Source organism: Salvia splendens, chromosome 12, assembly GCF_004379255.2.
Source record: "Salvia splendens isolate huo1 chromosome 12, SspV2, whole genome shotgun sequence".
In the NCBI taxonomy this organism is placed as follows: Eukaryota; Viridiplantae; Streptophyta; class Magnoliopsida; order Lamiales; family Lamiaceae; genus Salvia; species Salvia splendens.
Window position 1 is genome coordinate 7,952,842 of NC_056043.1, and position 27,516 is coordinate 7,980,357.

Here is a 27,516-nt window from a genome sequence, read left to right on the forward strand (position 1 = left end):
CTCCAAAGTAATAGCGATGGAATAACATTGAGCAGCAGCAGCCATATAAAAAACAGTATTTAATTATGAATCCCATGAGAAGATCAAAGATGTAGAAGGCATCTTAAGGAAGTGCCATCACTGAGTAACTGCATAGCTTCATTAATCCTGGAAAATGGCATCTCATGTGTGATAAATTCATCCAACTTCACCACCTGAAGAATAGCATAATTGTTACAAACAAACACTGGTCATGCTATTTAATCAAATTTGTATCTTTTGTTATGTACCCCTTTGATGCACTGGTTTGCAAAATGTGGCAGTTGGGATTTCCCTTTGAAATCACCAAAAACCGAAGCCACTATTCTTCTCCCTTCAAACAGCTCCATTGGGTGGAGGGGTAACAATCTTGGTGTTGGATGCACTCCTAGTATTACTGTCAAACCCCACCCCTACACCAAAACATCAAAACATAGAATCATTTGCAACAATATATTATCGAAACTCTTTCTTGTCCCACGTCGACAAATTAGTGATATAGTAACTGCGAAAAAAGAAAAGAAAGTAAATTACATCATGAGTAGAGAGAAAGGCCTCACGAAGAACATCCAAGTTTCCTGCACACTCAAAGCTATAATCAACACCTCCTTCCGTCATTTCCCTTATTCTCTGCAATATTCGCAATCATAATAATGTTAAATTCGTATGCAAAATCAAAACCAATCAACTCCTAATCTATCCATCTTATATACTCATTTACTTCACCAATTAGGTCACATACCAACTCATCTATCCATCTTTCTTTCTCTCTTTTTATTTAGCTATGCATTTTTATAAGCAACATTAATTCCTTTAGTAAAATCTGACCTGGTGTGTTGGCTTGTCGAGTTCCATGGGATTTATGAAGTCTGTTATTCCAATTGCTTGAGCTGTACAAAAATAACAATTACCAACATCATATCCTTAGCTTCGCATTGCAACTGATCTGATCCATAAATTTGTTGACGTTTTACTTCACAATTTAGTTGAATATAGGACAAATTTTACAGAATTAGCTATGATATCAGTTATTCTTCGCTACTACTCCCTCTGTCCCACAATAAGAGTCTCATTTTTCCATTTCCGTCTGTCCCACAATAAGAGTAACATTTTACTTTTAGCATAAATGATAAGTATGTCTCACATTCCACTAACTCACTTCAGTCATATTAACCAATATAAAAAAGTGGGTTTCATATTCCACCAACTTTTCCTATCCACTATTCTTTACTTTTCTTAAAATCCGTGCCCACAACAAATGTGACTCCTATTGTGGGACGGATAGAGTAATTTTTTTGGTAAAAACTTATCCTCGTTGCTCAATCAAAATTGTCGTCAAAATCTCCATGTTCATTTTTCTTCAAATTTATGGTAAAAAGTAGAATTCACACAATATTTTTGTTATGTTAAATACAATTAGTCCTACCTTTGGAAGATTTATGTGGGTTGACATCCACTCCTATTATTCTTGAAGCTCCTCTGCTTCGGGCCCCTTCAACCACCTTTCGAGTTCGCATTCAAATTACAAACATCAAATACTATATTTTTTATGTAAATATTTATACTCATATATAGAATCAATATTTACAGCCAATCCCACAGCTCCAAGACCGAAAACAGCGACAGTAGACCCCTCCTCCACGTCAGCCGTATTCCACAGCTCCTACACCTATATACATCAATATAATTACTACAATTATTTATTTTAATTAAACATTTAATGTATAGAAGAATTGAGATGCTAATGATGCTCACCCGTAGAAACTCCACAACTAAGGAGACACATTTTCTTCAAGGAGGCCTCGCGATCAACCTTAACCACACAAAGCTGAATCAACCACTGTATATTCACTGAAGGTGGAAGTGTTGAGGAAATGAAAGATGGGCTTCCCCTCTTCTGTCCAAAACCTGCACTTGCCGTCCCTCGCCATGGTGCTTTTCGCTGTGTCCACTCTGAATTTCTCGCATATATTGGTCTTGCTTGAATTGCAGTAGACACATTTTCCATGTAATAATGGAGTGCTCATTTCAGTTGGAAGAAGAAGGCAGAAGAAGGAAGCTCGGCTTTGAGCTGGAACTAGCCGAGAAGGGAGTTCGGTTTTTGAGCCGAGAAGGGAGTTCGGTTTTGAGCCGAGAAGGGAGTTCGGTTTTGAGCCGAGAAGGGAGTTCGGTCTTGAGCCGAGAAGGAAGAAGCAACCTAGAGAAACTAGCCGTTGTAGCAGCAGTTAGTTAGCTGAGATGTAGCGGTTATTCTTCTTGTTTTCTTGATTCTTGTTGTAGTTAGTTAGTAGCAGTTGCTACTTGATTGTAGAGCTTTAAATAGCTCATAAACCGTGTATGTAGTTAGTAGTTTAATCAATAAAGAGTTTTCCAGTTTCTCTCCAAGATTATCATCTTCAATACTCAAAGTGTGAGTGTGTGTGTTTCTGCATTGTGTGATCTCATACAACAGTGAGTGTGTGTGTGATCTTCTTGAGTGTGTGAAAGCCTTGTGTGTGTAAATCCCAACAAGTGGCGCCGTCTGTGGGAAGGGATATTGAAGCTGATTTGCAGAGGATCAAACGGTTTCAGAGATGGCAGCAAGGCTTGATGCAGAAAAGTTCACAGGCAAGAATGATTATAGCCTGTGGAAGATGAAGATGAAGGCGGTTTTGATTCAACAAGGCTTGGCCGCAGTTCTTGCAAAACCAGAGGAGAAATGAAAGGCTCCAGTGCTTGATGATAAAGCTCAGGCAAAGATGGAGGAGATACAGCTCAAGGCACATTCTGCAGTGATTCTGTGCCTTGGAGATAAGGTCTTGAGGGATGTTCAAGAAGCCAAGACTGCGGTGGAGATCTTGGACAAGTTGGATGAAGTTTACTTGGCCAAATCCTTGGCTAACCGGCTGTATCTCAAGAAGAGGTTGTATGCCTATAGTTTTTCTGGAGATAGGTCCATCATTGAGCAGCTAGAGGAGTTCAACAAGATCATTGATGACCTGGGATCTGTTGATGTCAAGATTTCAGATGAGGATAAGGCCATTCTCACATTGAAGGCCTTGCCTAGCTCGTATGACCAGTTAAGTGATGCAATTATCTATGGAAGAGATAAACCTATCACCTATGCAGAAGTCTATTCAGCCTTGATGGCCAAAGAACTCCAGAAGACAGCCAACAGAGGCTCTGCAAGCTCCAATGTTCAAGCTGCAGAGGCCTTGAATGTGAAGAAATTCAAGAGGCAGAACTTCAAGAAGAAGTTTGAGGGCCCTAAACCCTCAAGTTCTGATGCTCAGAAGGAAACCAGAGCTTGCTATTGGTGCAAGAAACCTGGACATTTGAAGAAAGATTGTCATGCATGGAAGAGAAAGATGGCCTCTGAGGGACACAACCAATCTGATTGTGTGGAGAGTGCTGATCCCCCGGCTCAACTTATGAATATTAGTGACAGTGGGGTCAGTCACAGGTGGATAATGGACTCGGGGTGCAGCTTCCATATGTGCCCCGATAGAAGCTGGTTTCATGATCTTCAAGAAGCATCGGGTACGGTTGTTCTTGGAAATAATCATACTTGTCAGATAAAAGGGATAGGGAAGGTGAAGCTAAGCCTACAAGATGGCTCTGTGAAGATCCTGACTGGGGTGAGGTATATTCCAGAAGTGAAGAGGAACCTCATCTCATTGGGAATGCTGGAGCAGAGGGGGTTCACTATATTAATGAGTCAAGGAAAATTGTTTGTGAAATCTGGAGATGCAGTGATGATGGAGGCTGACAGAGAGCATATTCTCTATTATTTGAAGGCTAAGGCTGTTGATGGAGAAAGCAATGCTGTGTCAGATGATTCCCTAATGCTATGGCACAAGAGGCTGGGCCATCCAGCAGAAGGAAGCTTGAAAGAACTCATCAAGAAGGGCCTGATCTCTGGAGATTTCAACAAGATGGACCCCTGTGAGCAGTGTATACTTGGAAAAGCAAAGAAGGCACCCTATCCTACAGGTATTCACTCTTCTACAGCCCCTTTAGACTACATACATAGTGATCTTTGGGGGCCTTCACCGGTGTGTTCAATTGGTGGAGGAAAGTATTATCTAGCTATCATTGATGACTATACAAGGAAGTTGTGGGTATATATTCTTAAGGAAAAATCTGAAACACTCACTAAGTTCAAGATATGGTGTAAGGAGGTGGAGCTAGAGAAAGGAAGGAGTGTTAAATGTTTAAGAACTGACAATGGCTTGGAATTCTTGTCTGCTGAATTTGATATATTTTGCAAAGAGAAGGGTATGAAGAGGCACCGTACTGTTCCTGGTAATCCCCAGCAAAATGGTGTTGTGGAGAGGATGAATAGGACTATCCTAGAGAGGGTGAGGTGCCTGCTTCTTGGTTCTGGTTTGAGCAGCAGGTTCTGGGGAGAGGCGGTGTATACAGCAGCCTATCTCATCAATAAATGCCCATCTACTGCCCTGAAATCTGAAACTCCTGATTACATGTGGTATGGAGCTCATAGTGACTACTCAAAATACAAGGTGTTTGGGTGTGCAGCCTATGCTCATGCTAGGCAAAGTAAGCTTGAAGCTAGGGCTCTGAAATGTATCTTGCTGGGATATCAGAGGGGTGTTAAGGGGTATAGGCTCTGGTGTATTGAGCCTGGTAGGCAGAAGGTGGTGGTGAGTAGGGATGTGGTGTTCTTGGAGGATCAGATGCCCTACTTGAAAGATAAGCTGGACTCCAGTGACTCCAGTGAAGTTGAGAGTGATTTCTTCAAGGTGGAGCCTATGGGAGTTGGCCTAGGAGCAGGTGGAGTCACTGACTCAGAAAATGAACCTGATCCAGAGGGTGATGGTGCTCCAGCTCAAGGTAGGAGAAATGATGAGCCCACAGCAGATCCTACCAGAGAGTACCAGATTGCAAGAGATAGGGGAAGGAGAAATGCAAAGCCTCCTGAGAAATTTGCAGATATGGTCTATTATGCACTGTGTGCTGCTGAGAGTATTGATATTGCTGATCCTCTCACCTATAAAGAGGCCATGAGAAGCAAAGACAGAGAGAGATGGATAGAGGCCATGAATGAAGAAATAGAGTCTTTACTCAAGAACAAAACCTGGATTTTGGTGGACAAATCCAAGCTGAATACAGATGGAAAGGAGAGGAAGCTGATCAGTTGCAAGTGGTTGTTTAAAAAGAAGGTAGAGACCACTGATAAAGACAGAATCAGGTTCAAAGCAAGGCTGGTGGCAAGGGGATTTACACAGCAAGAAGAAGTTGACTTCAATGAGGTGTTTGCTCCGGTTGTTAAGCACACTTCTATTAGGATTTTGTTGGCTGTGGTGAATCAGCTAGATTGAGAATTGCAGCAGCTTGATGTGAAGACTGCCTTCCTAAATGGAGACCTAGAGGAGACTATCTTCATGGATCAGCCAGAGGGCTATGTGAAGAGTGGTGAAGAAAGCAAGGTGTGCTTGCTACAAAAGAGTCTTTATGGTCTTAAGCAAAGTCCTAGACAGTGGAACAAGAAGTTTGATGCACAAATGAAGAAGATTGGCTTCATTAGATCAGAGTTTGATGATTGCATCTACATCAAGAGGAAGGGCAAAACACCTATTGCCTATCTATTGCTCTATGTGGATGATATGCTACTTGCAGGACCTTCTATGACAGAAATTCAGCAAGTCAAGGAGGATTTGAAGTCTAGCTTTGAAATGAAGGATCTAGGAGAGTCAAGGAAGATCCTAGGCATACACATTCAGAGAGACAGAGGCTGCAAGAAGCTGTGGATGCTTCAAACTGACTATATTGAGAAAGTTTTGCAGAGATTCAAAATGGAAAATGCAAAAGCTGCATCAACTCCTCTGTCCCAGAGTTTTAAGCTTTCAAAGGAGCAGGCCCCTAAATCTAAGCAAGAGGCTGAGGAGATGGAGTCTATTCCTTATGCTAGTGTGGTTGGAAGTGTTATGTATACTATGATCTGTACCAGACCAGATCTGGCACATGCTATCTCAGTGACTAGCAGATACATGGCTGACCCGGGGAAGGAGCATTGGAATGCTCTTAAGTGGATATTGAGGTACATGAAGTCAACCAGTGGCTGGGGAATTGTCTTCAATGGCTGGGAAGGTGAATCTGAGGAGGTTGTGCAGGGCTATTGTGATGCAGACTATGCTGCAAACCTGGACAACAGAAAGTCCCAAACAGGTTATCTTTTCACCATGTTTGGAACTGTAATCAGCTGGAAATCAGGTTTGCAAAGTGTTGTTGCTCTCTCAACAACAGAATCAGAGTATATAGCTCTCACTGCAGCTGTACAGGAGAGCTTTTGGATTCAGGGAGTGATTTCTGACTTTGGTTTTGACCAAAAGACAATGGTGATTCATTGTGACAGCAGCTCAGCTATGTGCTTGGCTAAACATCCGGGTTTTCATGAAAGGAGCAAGCACATAGACATAAAGTTGCATTTTATTAGAGATGAGATTGAGAAGGGGAGAGTGAAGGTGATTAAGATTAACACCTTGCACAATCCGGCTGACATGCTAACAAAGTCTCTAGGTAGAGACAAGTTTGATCATTGCAAGAAGTTGATCAATTTTTGTGCAAGAACTGAGATGAGCCCTCAGGTGGAGAATTGTAATAATGGAGTGCTCATTTCAGTTGGAAGAAGAAGGCAGAAGAAGGAAGCTCGGCTTTGAGCTGGAACTAGCCGAGAAGGGAGTTCGGTTTTTGAGCCGAGAAGGGAGTTCGGTTTTGAGCCGAGAAGGGAGTTCGGTTTTGAGCCGAGAAGGGAGTTCGGTCTTGAGCCGAGAAGGAAGAAGCAACCTAGAGAAACTAGCCGTTGTAGCAGCAGTTAGTTAGCTGAGATGTAGCGGTTATTCTTCTTGTTTTCTTGATTCTTGTTGTAGTTAGTTAGTAGCAGTTGCTACTTGATTGTAGAGCTTTAAATAGCTCATAAACCGTGTATGTAGTTAGTAGTTTAATCAATAAAGAGTTTTCCAGTTTCTCTCCAAGATTATCATCTTCAATACTCAAAGTGTGAGTGTGTGTGTTTCTGCATTGTGTGATCTCATACAACAGTGAGTGTGTGTGTGATCTTCTTGAGTGTGTGAAAGCCTTGTGTGTGTAAATCCCAACATTCCACATTCACCGTTGAAAATGGGGACAACATGGTCTCCTATTTCCAGATCGCCCACACCTTCTCCCACGCTTTCCACCACACTACATTAATCATCTCAGTATTACTCTACTACTTGTAAATAAGTACTCCATATATATATATATATATATATAGAGGGGATTGTGATCAATATCGAACCACTCTTAAACCTTAAACGCCGAACAACATCATTATATATAACATGGAGTTCATTATAATGAACTAATAACAAACATATAATGAACTTCAAATTTCTAAATTATGCATGATGATGTCATTGTTTTTAAATCTCAGAATTCCCTATAATGAACTACAAATAAAGTTGTAATGAACTCCACATTATTATATAATGATGTGTTTGGCGTTTAGTGTTTAAAACTAGTTTTGTATATAATACAACCCTATATATATATATAATATATATATATATAGGAAAATGATCAATACAAAACTTGATCTCAATACAAAATCCAGACCAAATCCTGACCATGAGATTTGACAATCCAATAGTCAATAATTAAACAAAAACACGGAGGGTCATTGTAAAGCAGTTTTAGGTTATATTATAAACTTTGGGTTTGAGGTCATGTTAAGATCATTTCATGTCATCCTTACTATAATGACGTAAAAATAAGCTTACAATGACCTAAAAATGACTTTTGTATGCTTGGTTCTGTATTTTTGTATTAAGAATGGTTTTGCATGAATCAAAACCTTATATATATATATATATATATATATATATATATATATAGGGAGATGATCAAAATAAGTATGTGTTTAAATCCAGAAATGCAGACCAAATCTTGGCCCTAGGATTAGATGATCTAATGGTCAATAATTAACCAAAAACACGGAAGGTCATAATTAAGCAATTTTAGGTCATATTATAATATTTGGGTTTAATGTCATGCTAAGATCGTTTTAGGTCATGCTTTGTTAGCATGACCTAAAAATTACCTAATTATGACCTAAAAGTGACCTAATTATGATATTGTTCTGCGTTTCTGTATTTAAATCTAGTTTTGCATAGATCAAAACCCTATATATATATATATATATATATATATATATATATATATATATATATATATATATATATATATATATATTCTATTTCTTACCCCGAAGCTTCATGCCCAAAAATCCGAGGGTAAATGCGCTGAGCTTCATCCTTCACCACAACAAATTAAGATTGAGAATGGTTCATAATTTTATTATTACGATGTTTTAATCATATATTGATACCTGGCCGCGCCAATAAGTGAGATCGGTGTGGCAGATGGAAGTGAAGAGTACCCGAATCCGGAGCTCCATTTTCTGAGGAGGATCCACCCGAATGTCCTCCACCACCAACGGCTGCCCCAGACCATACGCCACCGCGGCTATAACATTTTCTCACTAATTACAACCTATATTAATTATGCAGTACTAAGAAACATGATCTATGATGATATTAATATACCTTTGCATGTAATAACTTTTCCGATTGTATCATTTGAAATTGAATCCTTGTTGCCATTACTACCCATTGTTTTTATCTAATCTTTGATGTTGTTTCTATTTTCTACTCATACTCATATTTATAGGCAATAAGTGCATGTGTTTCAGATTTAATTAAAATAGAAAAAGGGCGAAATAAATGAACTTATATTTTGGCACCGATATTACAATTTTGGGTGGAGAAATGGTTCATTGTACTTTATTAGTGCGAGTTGGGGGAAGTGGTATTTTTCTAAAGTAATGAGAGGTGTAATGTTAAATCATAAGGTATAAGTGTATCAAAAAGTGATTCTTTTTGTGAGCGTAGTGAAGATCAATTGAATAAAATAGGCCAATATGAAAATTTAGTATTCATGATTAATGGGCTATTGCAAATTAAAGTTTGAAAATCAGATTACAAAGAAACTTCGGTAATTTTAGTCTGTTCAATCGAGTTTATAACAAGTTGTATCTAACTATTGTCCACCAATACTTATCAAAAAAATTCTTTTTAGTCCATTCATTAATATTTGTTAAATTTACTTTTTACTATTTTTAGTAATAAATTTTATATTTACTCACATTTTATTAGAATTATAAAATCAAAAATCACATTTCACTTTTTATTCACATTGTCTTAAAATTTGAGTCGAGTCAACTAGTCATAAGTAAGCATAAACGAAAGGATTAGTACATACAACTTCTTTTTAGCTAGTATATTCATAGAAATTCATATATCTTTAAGCTAGATTGATATTCGTCTTTAAACTGTATTTTCATAAATTCTAAGTGGAAATTAATGAAATTTGTAAGGACAATTTAAATGTAAATACACAACATTTTATCAATTATTTTTATTTTATAAAGTTTTTTATAATCTTATAATAACTTAAATGAGGTCGTTTTAACTATAAGATTTTTTATTTACCATATTTTTTATTTAGGCGTAACTTTATTTAATGGGAGAAATTTGACGAATCCAAATTTTATAATGATAAAAATTTTAAAATTCGTTCAAAAATTAGAAAATAGCAAAAGTTGATTTATTTATATACATATAGCTATTTTAAATTGATAAAAAAAATATAACCGGACACTAACTAATGGCGAGTATCATATAGAATTCACCAATCCTCAATTAAAAATTTAGGCAAAAATAGGTCCTTGAACTAATACATTTTATTTCGTTAGGTTCTTTTGACAAATTTTTAGTATATTAGGTTCTTGTACTAACGGATTTTATTTCATTCGGCTATTTTACAATTTTTCGTTTCATTAGGTCTTTATACTAATACATTTTATTTTAAGAGATTTTTATACTTTTAATTAAATTAACCTTTTCCTCTTATTTTTAATATAAATTCAGTTGGAATATCAAAAATGATTAGAAGGTGAAAATTTTATAAGTTGATAACAAGCAATATCAATAAAATTTTCATTTTTACCAACGATTCTTTAGTCGGTAGCAACTGAATTAATATCAAAATAAATAATGAAAAAAATAAATAAATGTAACTAACACAATAATAGTTATTCAAATTTTATAGTCCTTTAAATAATAATTCAACCAATTCAAAAATAAAATCATGAGTATTAAATAAAAATACATAGTATAAAGACTTAATGAAACAAAAATTGGAAAGGAGTAATAAAATAAAATCCATTAATGAACCAAAAATTATTATTTCTCAATTAAATTTGACCGTTATTATTAAAACTTGATTAGAACATGCAATTGTGTTCTTCCAAGTTCGCACCAACCATTTGAATATATATATATAGGGTTGCGTTAAAGATAGAACCATTCTTAAGTGTAGAACCTAGAACTCTACATATTTTATTCATTGGATGAGGAAAAAATGACGGTCAAGATTAAAAATCATACATATTAGACTATGTTTTCACGACATTCCGGACTCAACATGTGAAAAAACTCACATGTTGATGGAAGAATGAATGAAACGAAGAAGAGTCCATGCATGTTTTATTTTTTCACTTCTCTGCATTCACCCATTAATAATAGTTTTGGTTGTAATGGGAAGTTGTTGTGCAAATCAACACCATTGGATTAAAAGATCTAACGACCTCCGTTTGGCATTTGTTCTATGTTTAAGAATGGTTCTACGTTTAAGAATGGTTCTATCTTGATCACAATCCTATATATATATATATATAAAGGACTTTTGCATGAAATTAGAAGTCTTTTGCGTGCAATGACGACATGAATCCAATATAAATTGATGAAATTAAAAAGGACGTTTTTACGTCCAAAGAGGACATGTGAACCTAATATGGACACTAATAACAAACTTAATTTTATGATTAATTATTTCAGCCGTTCGCTCATTTAATAATACGATTTGGTAACTTTGTCATATCATTATCATTTTAGGTCGTCCTTTAAAATTAGGCAAACTCTAAATATGAGAAGTTTTTCAATAAATAGATTAGTCTACTCATCATTTATAATGTGGACCTCATAATCCAGTAACGCTTATTCCACTATCTTTTTTCCTTTTTCTCTTCTTTTTTTCTCATCCGTGTGATACTTTACCAAGTCCATATAAAACCCGTGTCATTTACAAATTTGTCAATTTTTTTATGACGGGGAAAGTAGATCATTAACTCTATAAATAAATGGTTCAGATTTAATACAAATTTCGTACTTCGATTTATTGTATATACGATATAACATTATATATTGAGAATATTTTTGTTCGCTCCAGATTAAAAAATTTAGGAAGACACAATATTATTTAGAATAATAATGATGTTAGACTTAAATAATAATAAGGTTATTGACGTTAATGATATACTTCATCGGTCCTTAGATTAATTTTACCATTTAGGTCATTCTGCAAAATTAGACCAAGTCTAAATATGAAAAGTATTTAACCAATTATATACAACTCATATTTAACTCCACAATCCACACTAACACTATTTCTACTATCTTTTCCTTTTCTTCTTACTTTTTTTCATTTCTTTTAACTTTACCAATAACATATTAAAACCATTTCAAATATAGAAAATGACTAAGACGTTGGTGTATGTCACTATCTCTTTTGCGAAAATGATATTGTACGTAAGGAATAGTGATATTGCATATGAAGGAAGTTAAGTGATATTGTATCAAAAGAAAAATGATATGGGTTGTGACTAAAACATTGGTTTATATCATTCTCTCTTTGGCAAAAATGAATAATGATATAGAAAGCGATTAAAACGTACTCCCTCATTTCAATTATGTTGGTGCAAAATTTTTGAGTATGAAGATTAAGAAATTAGGTTAAATGTATTAAATGAAAATAAAATAAAATAGGAGAGATGAATAAAGCATGAGAAACAAGAGAGAGTAAAGTAGGTGACGGAATGAAGTAACAGTGATATTTTATTATTTGTCAAAAAAGAAAATTACTTGATCACTTATCTTAATCGGAACATCCCAAAAATGAATACCACTCAACTTAATTTCGACGGAGAGAATAAGAAATAATGATGTTAGCCTCAACGAATAATAACGTTTGGGCTTGACGTTAGTGATATAGAAAAGCGACCAAAACGTTGTTAGAGATCATTATGATGTTGGGTGATGCGCATCATATTCCGAGTCCATAGAATGACTTGAGTCGGCCACGAATGAGGGTCGTGCCATGTTACCTCCATGATGCGATTCTGTTCTCGTTCGCAACCTCACTGAAACGCACTGTATTGTGAAACACGTTTGGCCAATTAAACCATTGTCAACTATTCTCACAGTTTGACGAAACATATCTTTTTGTCAACCAAATAAAAATAAATTTATAATGATTTTTGAGAGATAGTTACCTCTGTTATGGTAGGTATTAAAAGGATCGATCAATCCGAGAATGACATCAATGAGGTGTGACTCATTTACTAAACACTTTTCTTTTCATTTCCTTTTTACTTTACCAATTTTTGTATTAAAATCTGTGCCATCTTAAAACTTCTTATTTTTAAGAGACGGGGTGAGTATAATTTTTCATATATTTCTTCAGTATGTTTCAATAAAATAGTCATAAATCGTAAATGATTTGGACCTTAGGGAGACTCATTACTTAAATTGGAAATACGTTAATCTCTACTTTATTCTCTCTCTTACTTTAATATTATCTCCACTTAACACATAAAATAAAGCTCGTGTCGCCCAAGGAAAGACCCATCTCCTTTGGAATGGAGAGAGTATGTATTGAATAATGTGAATTTCTATTATGATATGAAAAGTTAGTAAGAAATTACATATGTATATGAAATATAGTTCATATGGATATACATATGTTGAACAGTGCGACTATGAATGCAAAAGGTATAGAATGCAAAGGGTATAGCTATGCTTCATTGCTTGAGACCATGAGTAAGTCATATGATATTGTTGACGTGTTGTCACGACCGCACTTTGCTAATGATAGCAAAAGCGGGAAATCCGTGACTAATAAGTGGAATTAACGAAACGAGAAAAGAACTCAAGGGACTTGCCGAAAGGCCAATCAATTGATACCGCAAATTAGAATGCAAGTATTTGATTACAAGATCTCAAAATAGAATGATTTGACATGTCAACTAAATCAGAGTTCGAAGGTGAGACTTTGAAAATTCTCACTTGACAAAAGTACAGCGGAATAGGTCCTTACTAAACGACTTCGTGTATGAAGACACGAATCGTAGAGAGATCCACTTGATTATTCAATAGCATCGACTCCGATCAATATTCCTTCCTCTTGACGTTCAACCTGCACATTTATAAATACATGCAGAGCTAAGTACAGGAGTACTCAGTGGACACGTGCCGAAAACAAAACATACATATATAAGTTGTCACCCATCAACAGTATCACACGGGGTTTTTCTTAAAAAGGCCCGAGCATACTAAATTCTTTTGTGATCTTAAAAGTCCGACTGATCAGTCTAAGTTCTTGGTATTCCCTCCCTGTCTGAGTATCTAATGTGCCGTTGAAGGTGGCCACCTTCAACAAACACCCTCGCCGGCCAACCTCTCTCTAGGATGGCTCACAGCGCTCGTGCACGTAATTCCGAATAGGATTTGCGGTCCTATTGGGAACCGAATTCGTTACTAAACTTTTGGCATCGCCAAACTCTCGGCATATAGCCCTCACAGACAGGTATCAAAACAAATATTTTATGGCATGACAACAACTTTAAAAGAGATGATCACATCTTCATTTTTCAGAAAAGATATTTCATAACTTCAAAACATTTGCTTTATATCCACACTATAGTGCTGGATATTAAAAGAAAGCCCACCTCGTATGCTTATCTTCAATTAAATTCCTCGTTAGGCCTCACTTGCCCTTGAATATTTTCTCCCTTGAAAATAGATAGCGTAACACGCTAATTAGTACTTGAACTATTTTTCTGAACAAGAATGCATGCATCCTATAGGGTAGCATCTATCTCTTAGTCTCGGCTTATAGGATTTTTCTTAAATCCTAACTCGGCTTTACTGCTCTGCAGCACTTAATTATTCTCTTTACTTCTCTTGGAGAAATTCTATTTCTCTTAATAAAATATGGATTCTTAAAACCCCTCCTTAAATTCCTTCTTCTTCGGATTTTTCTTAAGGCCGCCCATGGCGTCGCGGGGCGACGCCGGTCGGCCTTCGCGTCTCCCGCTTCCACGTTCTTTCTTCTTAACACTTTATTTGGGAAATTTAATTATTTGAGCTTCAACTCAACCCTTAAATGAATTCTACTCCAACATAAATAAATTCCAAGTCCCACAATTAAATTTCTTGGTCCAAAATCTTACTTCCATAAGACTGGCCCATTTCTTTAAATTAACTATGAAGTCCATCTCGAATACTTGAAATTTCCTCGGCCATATCAACACATAAACTCCCAACTCATTCTTTCATAACAAGAATCGCCTCAGTTTCAATTAAATAAATGGCCCATTATCTAATCAATTAAACAATTCAGCCCACTTAACTAAATAGATGGCCCAAATAAAAAAAAGGGGCAGCCCCAAATTTATACCCCATCCGTCGGACTCCCTCCTCCAAACACTTTTCTTCTCAAAATTCCCCATTTCACTCAAGCCCTAAATTGAAGAACACAGCAGCGGCGACTATCCTCAATTCCTCCGATGAATTCACGCCACCAGCACCCCTCTCCTTTCCACCATTCGGGTTCTGAAATTCCTAGATTGAGAGAACCGAGAGGCATCGCCTCTTCCTCCTCTCTGTCGGGCTCACTCCTGTGGCAGAGTTACGGTGGAGTCACCGATGGGGTTGAGGTGTTTTCTCGGAGCTCCTGACCTCACCGCCCCGTCCCCGCTGCATCACCCGGCTGGCCATTCCTCCAGGCGGAGCCGCTGCGTCAGGGGAGCATGCGGTGGTCTCTCCGTCGGGCTGGTGCGCCGTCGCTCTTCCTCTTCCGCCGAGCTCTACCGGCGACTTCTCAGCAAGGTAGCGCCATGGCTCGCCTCAACTATCGCATACTCCTTCTCGGTTTAAAGCTAAGTCGCCCTTCCCCTTTCTCTTTAATTATTCCGTAAGTTCATTGACAATTCAGTTCGAAACTTGTGTGTTCTTACTTGCTGGAAAGAGCTTGTTATTATCTTGCTTTAATAAGTGTTGCTTCTATGATTCCAAGAGTTTGAGGCTCACTGGTTTGCAATTGTTCAATGTCTGACTAAGTGTTGGTTCTATCTATTAATGCTCACTACTGTTACGATTCTGGATTAAAGCATTGCTGATCTTGTAGTTAACACTTGATTTGCTAAATCCCTGGAAACTTCTATGGCTGTTCTACATGATGCGAAAGGGTGTAGTTATGGGGTTTACCTCAGTTCGGTGAACCTTGATTTGCCCTCTTGCTGCCACTTCCTCTCCTTGCTCCTCCCCCTTGCTGCTCTCTTCTTATGATATAATGTGAGACTTGTGGTGACCGAAAAGTGGGGGAGAAGAGGAGGGTTGTGGCTCCTTATATAGCTCTCAACTGTTGGCAGCTTGTGCTTGAAAACTTGGGGACAAAGTCTCTTATTTTTGGCTGCCAGCTTGCTCCCTTTTGAGTTTCATGATTATGTAGATCATACTACATTTGTGTAAGCTTTGGGGCTGCCTCTCTTGGCTGTCATCTTAGCCTCGTTTGATGGGGAGGAGAATGTATTGTTGCCTCTAAAAGGCATTAGTGATGAGCTTGTTTCCTTGCTCCATCTTGTTCTCATTCTTTCTTGGGAGATTGATGATGATTCACCTAGATTTGCATACTTACTATTTTGGAGAAGTCTCCCACCTTGAATCTTGTGAAGCCTACTTCTCATACCCTATTTGGTGTTTCACTTGTAGGTACAAGTTGTCCCTTCTTGGTGTTTTGTGGAGCAAGAATCGAGGGGGGAAAAGGAGATGGGGAAGAAGGAAAAGAGCATCCTCTTGTATCTCTTTGGCTTCTATACTAATTGGGTTGTCTTCAAGATTGTGTTGTCTCTTTCACATATGTAATGTAACCATGTACTATTAGTAGCTCCATTATTCATGAAATTTTCGTTTCCAATTCTTTACTTCTCCAATGAAAGCATGGCATTTATTTGCAACTTGTTTCCTTCAACATAAATACTTAAATTTATTTCAAGGTCGAAACATTACAACGAAATTCTACGTTTTCTAAACGAGAATTAATTACTCTAATAAATTCGGATTATCCATAACAAAAGGAAAGAATTTCCGGGGCGTCACACATGTCATGACTATAAGGGGCGTCTTGATATGATGGAATGGAATGGGGAGGGAATGAAACGGAGATAGAAAGAAATGGAAAAAAGATGGGAATGGAATGGGGATTCCGTCCCATTCATGTGATTGGTGAATGTAAGGTTTAAAAATGAAATGGAATTGTTATTCTTTGATTGATTCCATTCCTATGTTTGGTAACTACAAATAATATAGGAATGGAATTAAATGAAATATGAATTGATTCTATAAAAGAAAATATTTATTCAAAATATTTTTGTCAATATTTGGATCATATAAATTTGTACATTTATGTGTATATGTGGTGTATGTATGCGTTGATGTGTGTGTATATATGTGGTAGTGTGTGTGCGTATGTGTTGCTGTGTGTGTTGTTGTTGTGTGTGTGTGTGTGTTGTGTTCTGTGTGTGTGTTGTTGTGTGCTGTGTGTGTGTTACTTTGTGTGCTGTGTGTTGTGTGTGTGTGTTTTGCTATGTGCTCTGTGTGTGTATGTGTTGTTGTGTGTTGCTGTATGAAATGGTCATTCCTTAACTAAATGGAATGAATGACTATTCTCATGTGGAATGGAATGGTTATTCCAAGTGGAATAATCATTCCTAAGGAAATAAAATACCAAGCAAATGAATGAAATAGAGATAGGAATGTCATTCCATTCCATCATACCAAATAGCCCCTAAGGGTGTGTTTGTAGGGATGTCAGTACAGTCCGCAACACGTGGGCTGGCCCGAATAACCCGCCCAATTTATAGGGTTAGGGCTGAAAATTTATAGTCGGATAAAATCACAACCCGATTAGCCTGCATCCGATTAACCCGCAACCCATTAGGGCTAGACCCAAAAACCTGATGGGCTGACCCGAAAACCCGATAAAATTTCTATTGTTCTATTTACTTGACCCATAATTCGTCACTTTATTGATTATTTTTATAATATAGATAACAACAAAAATAACTTTCAATTTTATATTAAATATATATATATATATATATATATATATATATTAATTTTTATTAATATAATAATAGATAAATAAATTAGAAACTTCAAAAATTTACTAAAATATACATATTATATATATTAATTTTTATTAATATAATAATAGATAAATAATTTAGAAACTTCAAATTCACTAAAAAATATAGAATATGTATAATATGAAGTTGGATTAATAAATAATCAGAGTAGAAATAAAGTAAAGTAAGTAATATAATAATGTATATATGACTATGTTCTATATTATTCACGCTCTTACTTTATTTTTCTCCACTTTAACTATTATTACCAAGGAAATTTACTAATATAGGCCTCAGCGTTGATAATAATGTATAAATTTCTAAAACATTTTTTAAAATTTCTCGAAATATGTTTATACTTCATTTTGCACAAATATCAAATATTAATATTTGTTCATGTTTATGTTTGAGTTTAAACATATATCTCAAATTATCAAATTTTGTCATAATTAAATATTTTACATTTTATAAATATAACAAATTTTCATCATTATTTATTGGATTGATAGCATATTAATTTTATCGGTAGCAACCCGATTAACCCGTTGGGCTAGCCTGAAACCCGAGCTTTTAGGGTTAGGGTCGAACTTCTATAACCCAAAAAATACAACCCGATTAACCCGCACCCGACTGACCCAAACCCGTTGGGCTGACCCTATTGACATCCCTATGTGTTTGAATTGTAGTTTATCTTTCATTTAGATAAACACACAATTATTTTGTAGTAATGATTTTCTTAGTTTTCCATTTCTATTTGTGGTGTTTGAATTGATGGAATGTTATTTATAGTCCTTAATATTACATGTTTGGTTTGTTATATAAAGCCACACTATAGTAGAAATTCCAAAACTATCCTTTGAGTTTTTCTATATTACCAAGGCTAAGGCATATATTAGTAAATTCTACGTAATTTAAGATTGATACAGTGGTTGCACATATTATTATCACTCAATTTTCCATGATAATAAAATACCCCTTTTTAGCCTTAATTCAACGGGCCCTTGCCAATTAAGCAGGCCACACAGAAAAGTTATTCAACATGTCAAACACTATTGGACAATTAAATGCAATTTAAATGTAAAAGTAAACTATCTATATTTCATATGCTAAATCATGTAAAAATTGATTCTTAAATAATACTCTTTTCGTAGTTTTATTTTATAATTTTGAGATGTCTGTAAAAAATACTCATATTTAAAAAATAAAAAACTTTTTCAAAAATTTTATCTTCTTTCTCCTCTCTCTTATTTACTCCCTCCGTCCCACAATAATTGTCACTCTTATTGTGGGCATGAGTTTTAAGAAATGTAAAAAAAATTTGGTTGGAAAAGTCAATGGAATGTGAGACCCACTTTTTTATATTGGTTTTATAATAAAATGTGAGTGAAGTGAGTTAGTGGAATGTGAGACCTACTTACCATTTATGATAAAAATGAAGTGTGACAATTATTATGGGACGGACCGAAATGCAAAAGAGTGACAATTATTGTGGGACGGAGGGAATATTATCTTTTTCTCTCCTACTTTATTTACTTTTTCTCCTATATCTTTTACTTTATCAATTTTTCATTAAAACTTGTTTCTTCCATAAATGAAATTATTTTTTATGGACTGAGAGAATATTTTTTTGAATAAAAATTTAATAATTTTTTGATCTATCAATTCAACACAAAAATTCTGTATAAATAAATGCAAAATGAACAAATCGTACTAAATGGATCAAAGAAACAAAAACAAAATTAGATCGACGGGCCGAATCGGGTCATATTTGGATGCCGCGCTAGAGCTAAACTATCTATATTTCATATGCTAATAAATCATGTAAAAATTGATTCTTAAATAATACTCTTTTGTAGTTTTATTTTATAATTTTGAGATGTTCAAAAAAAATACTCATATTTTAAAAATAAAAACTTTATTTAAAATTTTATCCACTTTTTCTCCTTCCTCTTATTTATTACTCTCTCTGTTCCTTATTAATAGAGACATTTCTTTTCGACACGGAGTTTAAGAATAGTGTGTTAAATTGATGGTGAAAAAAGTAAGAGAGAGTAAAGTAAGAGAGATGAAGAGAGAATAAATTAAAATAGAGAGTTACTTTTTGCCAAAATAGAAATGACTCAATTAACTTGCAACTTCCCAAAATAAAAAAATTACTCTATTAATGTGGAACGAAGGGAGTATCTTTCTCTCTTCTACTTTATTTACTTTTTCTCCTATATCTCTTACTTTATCAATTTCCATTGAAACTTGTGTCTTCCATAAATGTGATTATTTTTTATGGATTGAGAGAATACTTTTTAAATAAAAATTTAACTTAATTTTTTAATCTATCAATTCAACACAAAAATTCTGTATAAATAAATACAAAATGAATAAATCGTACTAATGGATCAAAGAAACAAAAACAAAATTAGATCGACGGGCCGAATCGGGTCATATTTGGATGCCCCGCTAAAGCTACCCGCAGAAAAACGCGTCGCGGACGCCACTTCATTCCCCAAACCCAATTTCACAATTCTCTGGGTTCCGTTCTTCTTCTCTCCAGCAATACACTGATTCATCCTCAATCTCTCTAATTCAACAACTTTTGCTGCTTCAGCAGGTACGCCTTCTCATTACGCATATGGTCCCGCCTCTAATTCGTGGTCTTGGTGTAATCCGACGGAATAAATTCACCAATTTGTAGAGATTTAGGTGATATGTGTGAGAATTAGGGTTTCATTGAAAAGTCCGCATTAGGTTTAGAGGTCTCTGGCTGCAATGAGAAGCCGTTCGCATAGGCTTCCGATTGCGGAGCCCCGCCACGACGACTGGGTGGACGGGTCATGGACGGTGGACTGCGTCTGCGGCGTGACTTTTGACGACGGCGAGGAGATGGTTGATTGCGATGAGTGCGGGGTGTGGGTGCACACGCGCTGCTCGCGCTACGTCAAGAGCGAGAAGTCGTTTGCCTGTGACAAGTGCAAGAGCAAGAGCAGCGGCGGAGGTGGCAGCAGCGGGGTTAGGAATGAAAGCGAGGAGACAGAGGTAGCGGAGTTTTTAGTTGAGTTACCGACCAAGACGCTGAGTATAGAAAATCCGAATCCACCAGCGGTAGCATCGCGTAGGCCTTTTAGGCTTTGGGCCGATATTCCCATGGAAGAGAGGGTTCACCTGCAAGGGGTGCCCGGTGGTGAACCTGCTTTATTTTCTGGGATTGGTATGTCTTCAGTTTTTGGACCTCAGTTGTGGAAGTCTACTGGTTATGTTCCTAAGAAGTTTAACCTTAGGTATACTGAGTTTCCTCTCTTGGGTCAGGGAAAGGTTGATGAGAAGGAATACGAAGAGATGGATACGGCAAATGGTGAAATGAATGCCAACAAAGCTGATAATGGTGCTCAGGTTTTATTCTCTTTGTTGAAGAAACACAACGATACTTCGCCTGCTCCAGTGGTAGATTCTGTTAGCTTAAAAGGGGTTGTTGAAAGGGGTGCGTGTCAGGAAACAGAGGCACCTAGACAGAAGAAGAAATTAGATGGTGACAAACTACATTCTGCCCCTCAGTTAAGCATAAAGAAGAAAAATTCGGTGACCGTTATATTGCACTCTGGAAAGCGCAAAACAGAGGAGCTCAGAACAAAGGATCAAAATGTAAAGAAAAAGGTTAGGGCTACTGATAAAGAGGGTGATTTTAAAAAGCAGAATGTTCATGGCTCGAAAGCAGGTGAGTCGATGTATATTTTTTAAATCTAGTTTCGTTTTCTTTGAACTGTCTATATGTTATTGTGTTTGGGGCGAGTTTATCATTTTCTCTAGATTAACGGTCGAATGAAGTTTAGTTAGTGGAAGTTGTTTATGGTGATACATATGATTTATTTTTTCCATCTATACTATTAGCTTCAACATTCTCAAGAGATGGAAAACATTTGGAGTTTTCTCAAGGCAGAAGCTGCAAGGATGTCAGTGATGATCTTCAATGTGGCAAAGATCTTGGCGATCAACCATTGGATCGTCTTGGTGAATGTGCTACCAACTTAGCCTCAAATGAGCATGGTCTAGAGGCCAACCCTAGAAATGATGTTTCAAGTGGTGAAATGTTGCGGGTTGGCAATAAAGGGGCTCAAGTTCCTCTGGAATCAGAGAATGTCTCCAAGACCTGTAATGGTGTGGAATCTTTAACTGAAGTGAATGGTCCCCGGAGCTTAAGTGTAAAGGAAGAGGTTTGTATATCCATTACCTTTAATTCTTTATGTATTATCAACTATTTGTATTTGTACAATTGTACTTGCAAAGCAGTGCTGCTATTGTGCTGATTTATCTGCACAAAATTCTTGTTTAGCATATTTAAAATATGGATTTAGGTATTCTAGGCTTTTTTTAGAGAATGCTATCTCATCTGTATGTGTAGCTTGGTTGGTTTGCACACCTGTTGTTGCTATGTACCATAAGCCCAGCTTACTTGTTTAGTTGTAGGTTTGAATTATGTTTAATTATTTTCAATTTCATCCATGCTATATAACATTTTCAATGTCTCCTATAAGCTGTTATATAAGCTATTTTCTTAGCTTCTACTCATTCTCCTTGGGGCAAATTTATCAAAGTCTCACCTTGTAAATTTTGCTTGTAAATAGGATTTTCTTAATCATGACAATGATGTGTCTGAAAACTTAAACCTTGAATTAGATCAAAGTAAAGTAAGGTATGTTAGGAATGCTAGTATATTTTGACAAGTAAAAATTATAAAGGAAAAACATGCTTGTCATAGGCATTGATCTTTTAGATGTCAGATAGGTAAAGCAGAGGTAGTAGAAATTGTGCCTCTAATTTGTAGTCATCATGTTTAGTGTTGTGAAAATCGCGTTTGGGGCGCGCTTGGGGCGTGGGGCGGTCAGGGCGCGGCTATAGTCGCCCCAGCCACCCTGGGCCGAACGATATTCATGGGGCGGGTTGGGGCGAGCCGGGGCGGTTGGGGCGGCTGAAGCGCACGCGGGGCGACGGTGGGGCGTCGGCTGTTTCATGCTCAGAATTCCGGCGTATTTAATAAAAAGGGAAGAAGGGATGGGGAAGATGAAGGGATCACTCATATTTTAACGTTACAATTTAAGCACAGCTTTTTAGGTGTCTTAAGTAATCAATTAGTGGCAGTGCTGCAGCTTTTTAGGTCTACTAAATAAATAAAATAAGTCATCTTTCTGTTTCTCTCTTGAAGAAAGCATTTAGTACCCTCTTCCTTATAGGTGCCTACTCGCCTACTGGTAATATTATATATTTATTTATTGTCTACTGATAATATTATATATTTATTTATAGTATTATGCTTCTACGAAATTTCGAACAGGTATTTCTCTCTTACTTAAGGTCTAATGGCACATACTGTTACACTTATACACTTATACACTTATACTACTAAGAAATTTATACAAAAAATCAGTTGCATACACTACAAATTAGTATAAGAAACAGCAAACACCTATATAACTATATAAAATATATATTAAAAATAATGCAGTGGTACTAATTCTATTTTTTAAGTATCGGTCTCTCCGATTCGTGGGTCTCTCGCCCCGTCGCTCCATCGCCCCGTGCCCAAGATTTTATAGAATCGCCCCAGAGCGCCCCACGCCCCTAACAACACTGATCATGTTGCATAATTCATTTTTGCTTGATAGCTACATTATGCAATTGCTTTTCTTATGAGTAGTGTTTCTAGATTGTTTTATTCGGAATGCATGTGTCATTGTCTTCATGTTGCGGATCATGAGTAAAATATTTCATAATGAATACATGGAGTGTGTGTTTTGAGCTTTTGAGAGGATAATTACTTATCAGCATGCGAATTTTAATTATACCTACTTTAGTGTGCTTCAATGTGTTGAGAGGATAATTACTTAGCAGCATGCGAATTTTAATTTCTTAATTAGGTTACTGGTGATACACATCAGAGATGTCAAGCTGGTACTGGAAGTGTAGGAACTGGCTCATCTGTAAAGGAACCTGTTGTTGCGCATGTTAGAATTGCTGCTGCAGATGCTAAAGAAAGTGAACACGGTCAAGATTTAGACATTGACGAGGCCAACTCACGGCCTATTAAGAAACTGAAAATCGAGTCGGATGCCGATGATCACAGGGGCCAGTTGGTTGAGTCTCTACATTTGAATAACGTAAAATTAGATGCGGCTGCCGAAGCCTCGACTCAGTCTCCTGGATTGTCTGTTAATGTTGTCACCGGGGAGGGAAAAGTGGTTGGGACGTCTACCGTAAACACAGAAGCAACTGAAGCTGAGGTCCTTAATGCTAGCAGGAGCCATATTGTTGGCCGTTCTAAAACAAATAAACCTGATGGCTCAGCTGAAGGTACCCCTCATCCCAAGAGAGAACATTCAGGATCAGAAGGTTCTATAGGAGCAAGAAAAAGGCCATCAGGGCTTAAACCGAGCTCGGAAGTGGCTGATGAATTACTCAAATCAAATGGCACATCGAGAAGTCATTCAACAGCTTCATATCAGCGTAAAGCAGGAGTTTCTGTGTTGAGATCCACTTCTTCCGGTATCATGTCCAAATCCTCGGAAAATTACATGGCTGCCACTGCTCAAAATTCCTCCGTTCATATCAGACATGAGTTGTCTGATAGCAGTCAGGGAACTATGAAAGACAATGCTTCGGCTGATAAAGTCGAGCATGTAGAAAAATGTGGGAGGCCAAAGAAATTAGTTAAAGACTCTTCAAGATCAGGCCCTGTGGCAAAAATATCAGAGACCAAGAAAATGTCCAACTCATTTGATTCAAAAAAGGCATCAGATTTAAAGGATCACAGCCTTCATTCTTCTTCTAAAGTACCACTTGGCTCAAATGTTGCATCTAGTCATGTTGCTGGTGAGTGTGCTAGTCTGCCATCAGTGGAGGGTGCTTCCAATAAAGCGGTAGCTTCAGCTGTTTCTGGTAAAGGTGAAAAGTCTTATCAGACAGGTTGTAACCCGCCATCTAAAGGACATGTAATTTCAATGACCTCTCCAGCATCATCAAATATTCCCGCTACCTTGAGTGATGAAGAGGTATAAAACAATTATCCAATTTTATGTTAGTATTTTACATATTCTTTCTCATCTAACCTTTTTATGGTATGTCACATTCAGCTTGCTTTACTTTTACATCAAGAACTGAATAGTTCTCCAAGAGTTCCTCGGGTGCGACGCATGCGTCATGCTGGAAGTTTACCTCAGTTAACAGGTCCAAATGCAACTAGTGTGCTGATGAAGAGAACTTCTAGTGGTGGAAAAGATCAGGGCATGGTATGCCCATCTTAATTTGTCCATTGAGTTGGCTTTTCAGCATTTTTATCTGACTATGAAATCAAGTTTATGACTCATTTTTAATGAATTGAAGGCTTCTAGGAGGAGGACCAAGGATTTTTCTGGAGATGGATTGCACGCTCCTCTGGAAGCTGTCAACGAAGTTAAAAAGATGGATAGAAAACCTACTTCGCAGGATAACAGGAGGCATAATTCCAGTTACAGTGTAGATCAGCTTTCAAGAAAAGAAGTAGATGGTGCTCTAGTGAAAAGTGTGCAATCAATGAAGAAGACAAACACGAACAGCTCCATGTCATCATCAGTGGATGCTAATGGTCACAATGTATCTAATCGCCCATCATCAAGGAGTGCCGCTGATGATGATCGGCAGATGGTTAGTCGTCAGACAAATCGTACTTTGCCTGGTTTGTGCTCTTTCCAGCTTAAAATTCGACTTGTATATTGTATATCTGATACAGATTGCTAGAAGCATGGTTTATCATTATTTGGTATTGCATTTTGTAGGTTTGATTGCTGAGATTATGAGTGAAGGCAAACGCATGACCTATGAAGAACTCTGTAATGCTGTTTTACCAGTATGCCACTTTACTTAATCTATGGTTTATCATTACTCTCTCTCTCTCTTCCTTGTGGATTATACAATTCGATCAGGCTGGCATAGTCTTTCAATTGACTGGTGAAATTTTATCTTCATTTTTTTTCCACTTAAAAAATATTTTAATGCTTATTCCCAGCATTGGCCTCACCTAAGGAAACATAATGGAGAGCGCTATGCATATTCAAGCCACTCACAGGCCGTACTTGATTGTTTGAGGAACCGAAGTGAATGGGCTCGTCTAGTTGACCGTGGGCCAAAGGTATTCTTGTGCAAACACTTCTATCTATCTGGTGATCTGCTCCTCACGTAGTGCCTTGTTATTAATGGAGTAATAAGTTTTAGACTATTGCACCAGCTTTTTCAGATACATAATTTTGATACTTAACGCTTCCTTCTATGTGGATTTGCACAAATACATAACTTTGATACTTAACAGTTAACCCTTCCTTGTATGCCCCTTGTTAGCACAGTTCCATCTGGTGTAGATATTGTGTTTGTATGTGCACAGTCAAGCTTGCTTGTAAGTGGATGTAGTAATGCATAAGTCATCTCTCTTGTTTATGTGGCTATAATGTAGTAACCTTTTACTTTTCTCATAATTATGCAAATTGACGTTTATGTTTTCCAAAAGTTCAAAAGAATTCATTATGGGGGTGCAAATTATAAATTTATCAAATCTAGAAGTTTTATATACAAACCACAGGTAAGGTCTTTGTTGGGCTTTCAGTTCCAGCTCTCTGTTGGTCTTTGTGGCTTGAGAGGAGTAGGGAAGATTTGGAGGATCTAGCAGAATCTTTAGAGGAGGTGCAGGATAGGGTTAGATTTAAAGTTTGTTTGTCTATTTCAAATTATGAAGATTCAGAGTATTTGGTGTCTTTCAGATGTACATTAATGTCATCACTATTTTGGAGATGGGTATTCACTGACTGGAAAAAAAAAGTCAGGAAGAGAATTCTGGAGATTTTGAAGATTATATTATCTTTCAACATTACTTCTACATTGAAATGTGCATAACCGTGTTATCTATATTTACGTGCTTTCTATTTCAGACTAGTGTGAGTAGAAAACGAGGCAAACTTGATACTGATTCCCTGAGCATGGAGTCAGAGGATAATGAAGATCAGATGGTAAAAACTTCAAAAGATGCTGGGAGTAAGAGTTTTGAATCTCACCAAGAAGACGTTCCCAAAGGAAAGCGGAAAGCCAGAAAACGTAAGCGACTTGCTTTACAGGGAAGAGGTGTTGTCAGGAGGCGTCGTAGAGCTGGTGTTGTTAGTGATGATGAAAGTGAATCGTTTTCTTGTTCTAGTGAAGATAGTATGTCCAGTGAAGAAGAAATACAGGGTGGTGGGACATCTGTAGTTGGCAGCGAGGTCTCAGCTAGTTCGGATGAGGGGCGGTAAGACCTAGAATGCATAGATGATGCTTTTTGTGCCGTGCTGTAACTCAGTTTTTCAGAAACAAAGAGACTTATTTGAATGTGTAAGCTGTAACAATATTGTACATATAGGTTCCATAGTATAAATTTTGTTATAAAGTTTAGGTTAATTCCTAGGGTAGGCTGTAAATTAAATTCTTGAATGTAGAATATCTTCTTCTGCTCGTGGGTTTAGAGTGTTTTACTTTTAGCTGATAATTTTCTCTTTATTGATTAACAGCATATGTTAAGCAAAAAGAAAAATGAAAAATTAATTCGATTCAGGGGTCTCTTCTGAATCTTTCTTGGTTTCTTTACTGAAGATGATCCTTGTCACCATTGAATACTAGTATCCAGAATTTCTCATTCTCAACTATCATCAAGTTCCAAACAGTAAACTGAAATGGTATTGGACCTGTTGGAGTTTCAACTTTTTAATGTAGTGAAATACTACAACGCAAGTTAAAAATAGTTTGGCTATCTGAAACAAGTTAGATAAATTAAGAGGTCCAACTTCTATGTTACATTGGTACTCCCTCTGTCCGCAATTAATAGGGGTGAGTCGGTATGGTATCCAGTCACAAGAACGCCATACTGCATACCTTATCGAAAACTGCGGTATAATAAAATATTATATCGATACCATACCGAATTTTGGGCAATTTTTGATACCGTTATTTTACCGTTATTGTGGTATACCGCACTTTTACGGTATACCGATGTACGGTATGGTATACCGTAATACCGTTATGTAAAAAAAATATCTATTTTATACTCAAAATATTTAAAAGTAGGATTTTTGGAGATTTTCTCTATTTAATTATATTTTATATATAAATATATTAAA

General features: G+C 36.8%; 1 protein-coding gene and 1 pseudogene across 3 annotated transcripts; one reads left to right on the forward strand and one right to left on the reverse strand.

Annotated features, from left to right (window-relative positions):
* Positions 1–66: 66 nt before the first annotated feature.
* Positions 67–8,673, reverse strand: LOC121759311 (annotated as a pseudogene).
* Positions 8,674–19,859: 11,186 nt separating this feature from the next.
* On the forward strand, positions 19,860–26,880 carry LOC121758565. 3 transcript variants are annotated; one of them, XM_042153954.1, is made up of 9 exons: positions 20,427–20,564; positions 20,663–21,068; positions 21,242–21,564; positions 23,266–24,396; positions 24,478–24,633; positions 24,728–25,058; positions 25,159–25,229; positions 25,389–25,511; positions 26,302–26,880. In XM_042153954.1, the coding sequence occupies exons 2-9, from the start codon at positions 20,693–20,695 to the stop codon at positions 26,653–26,655; spliced, it is 2,865 nt and encodes a 954-aa protein (XP_042009888.1). In that variant the 5' UTR covers positions 20,427–20,564; positions 20,663–20,692; the 3' UTR covers positions 26,656–26,880. The 3 variants fall into 3 exon arrangements, 2 of the variants coding, with proteins under 2 accessions (XP_042009887.1, XP_042009888.1); XR_006041509.1 differs by having other exon boundaries at positions 19,860–21,068; positions 25,406–25,511; positions 26,302–26,336; XM_042153953.1 differs by having other exon boundaries at positions 19,860–21,068.
* Positions 26,881–27,516: the final 636 nt, after the last annotated feature.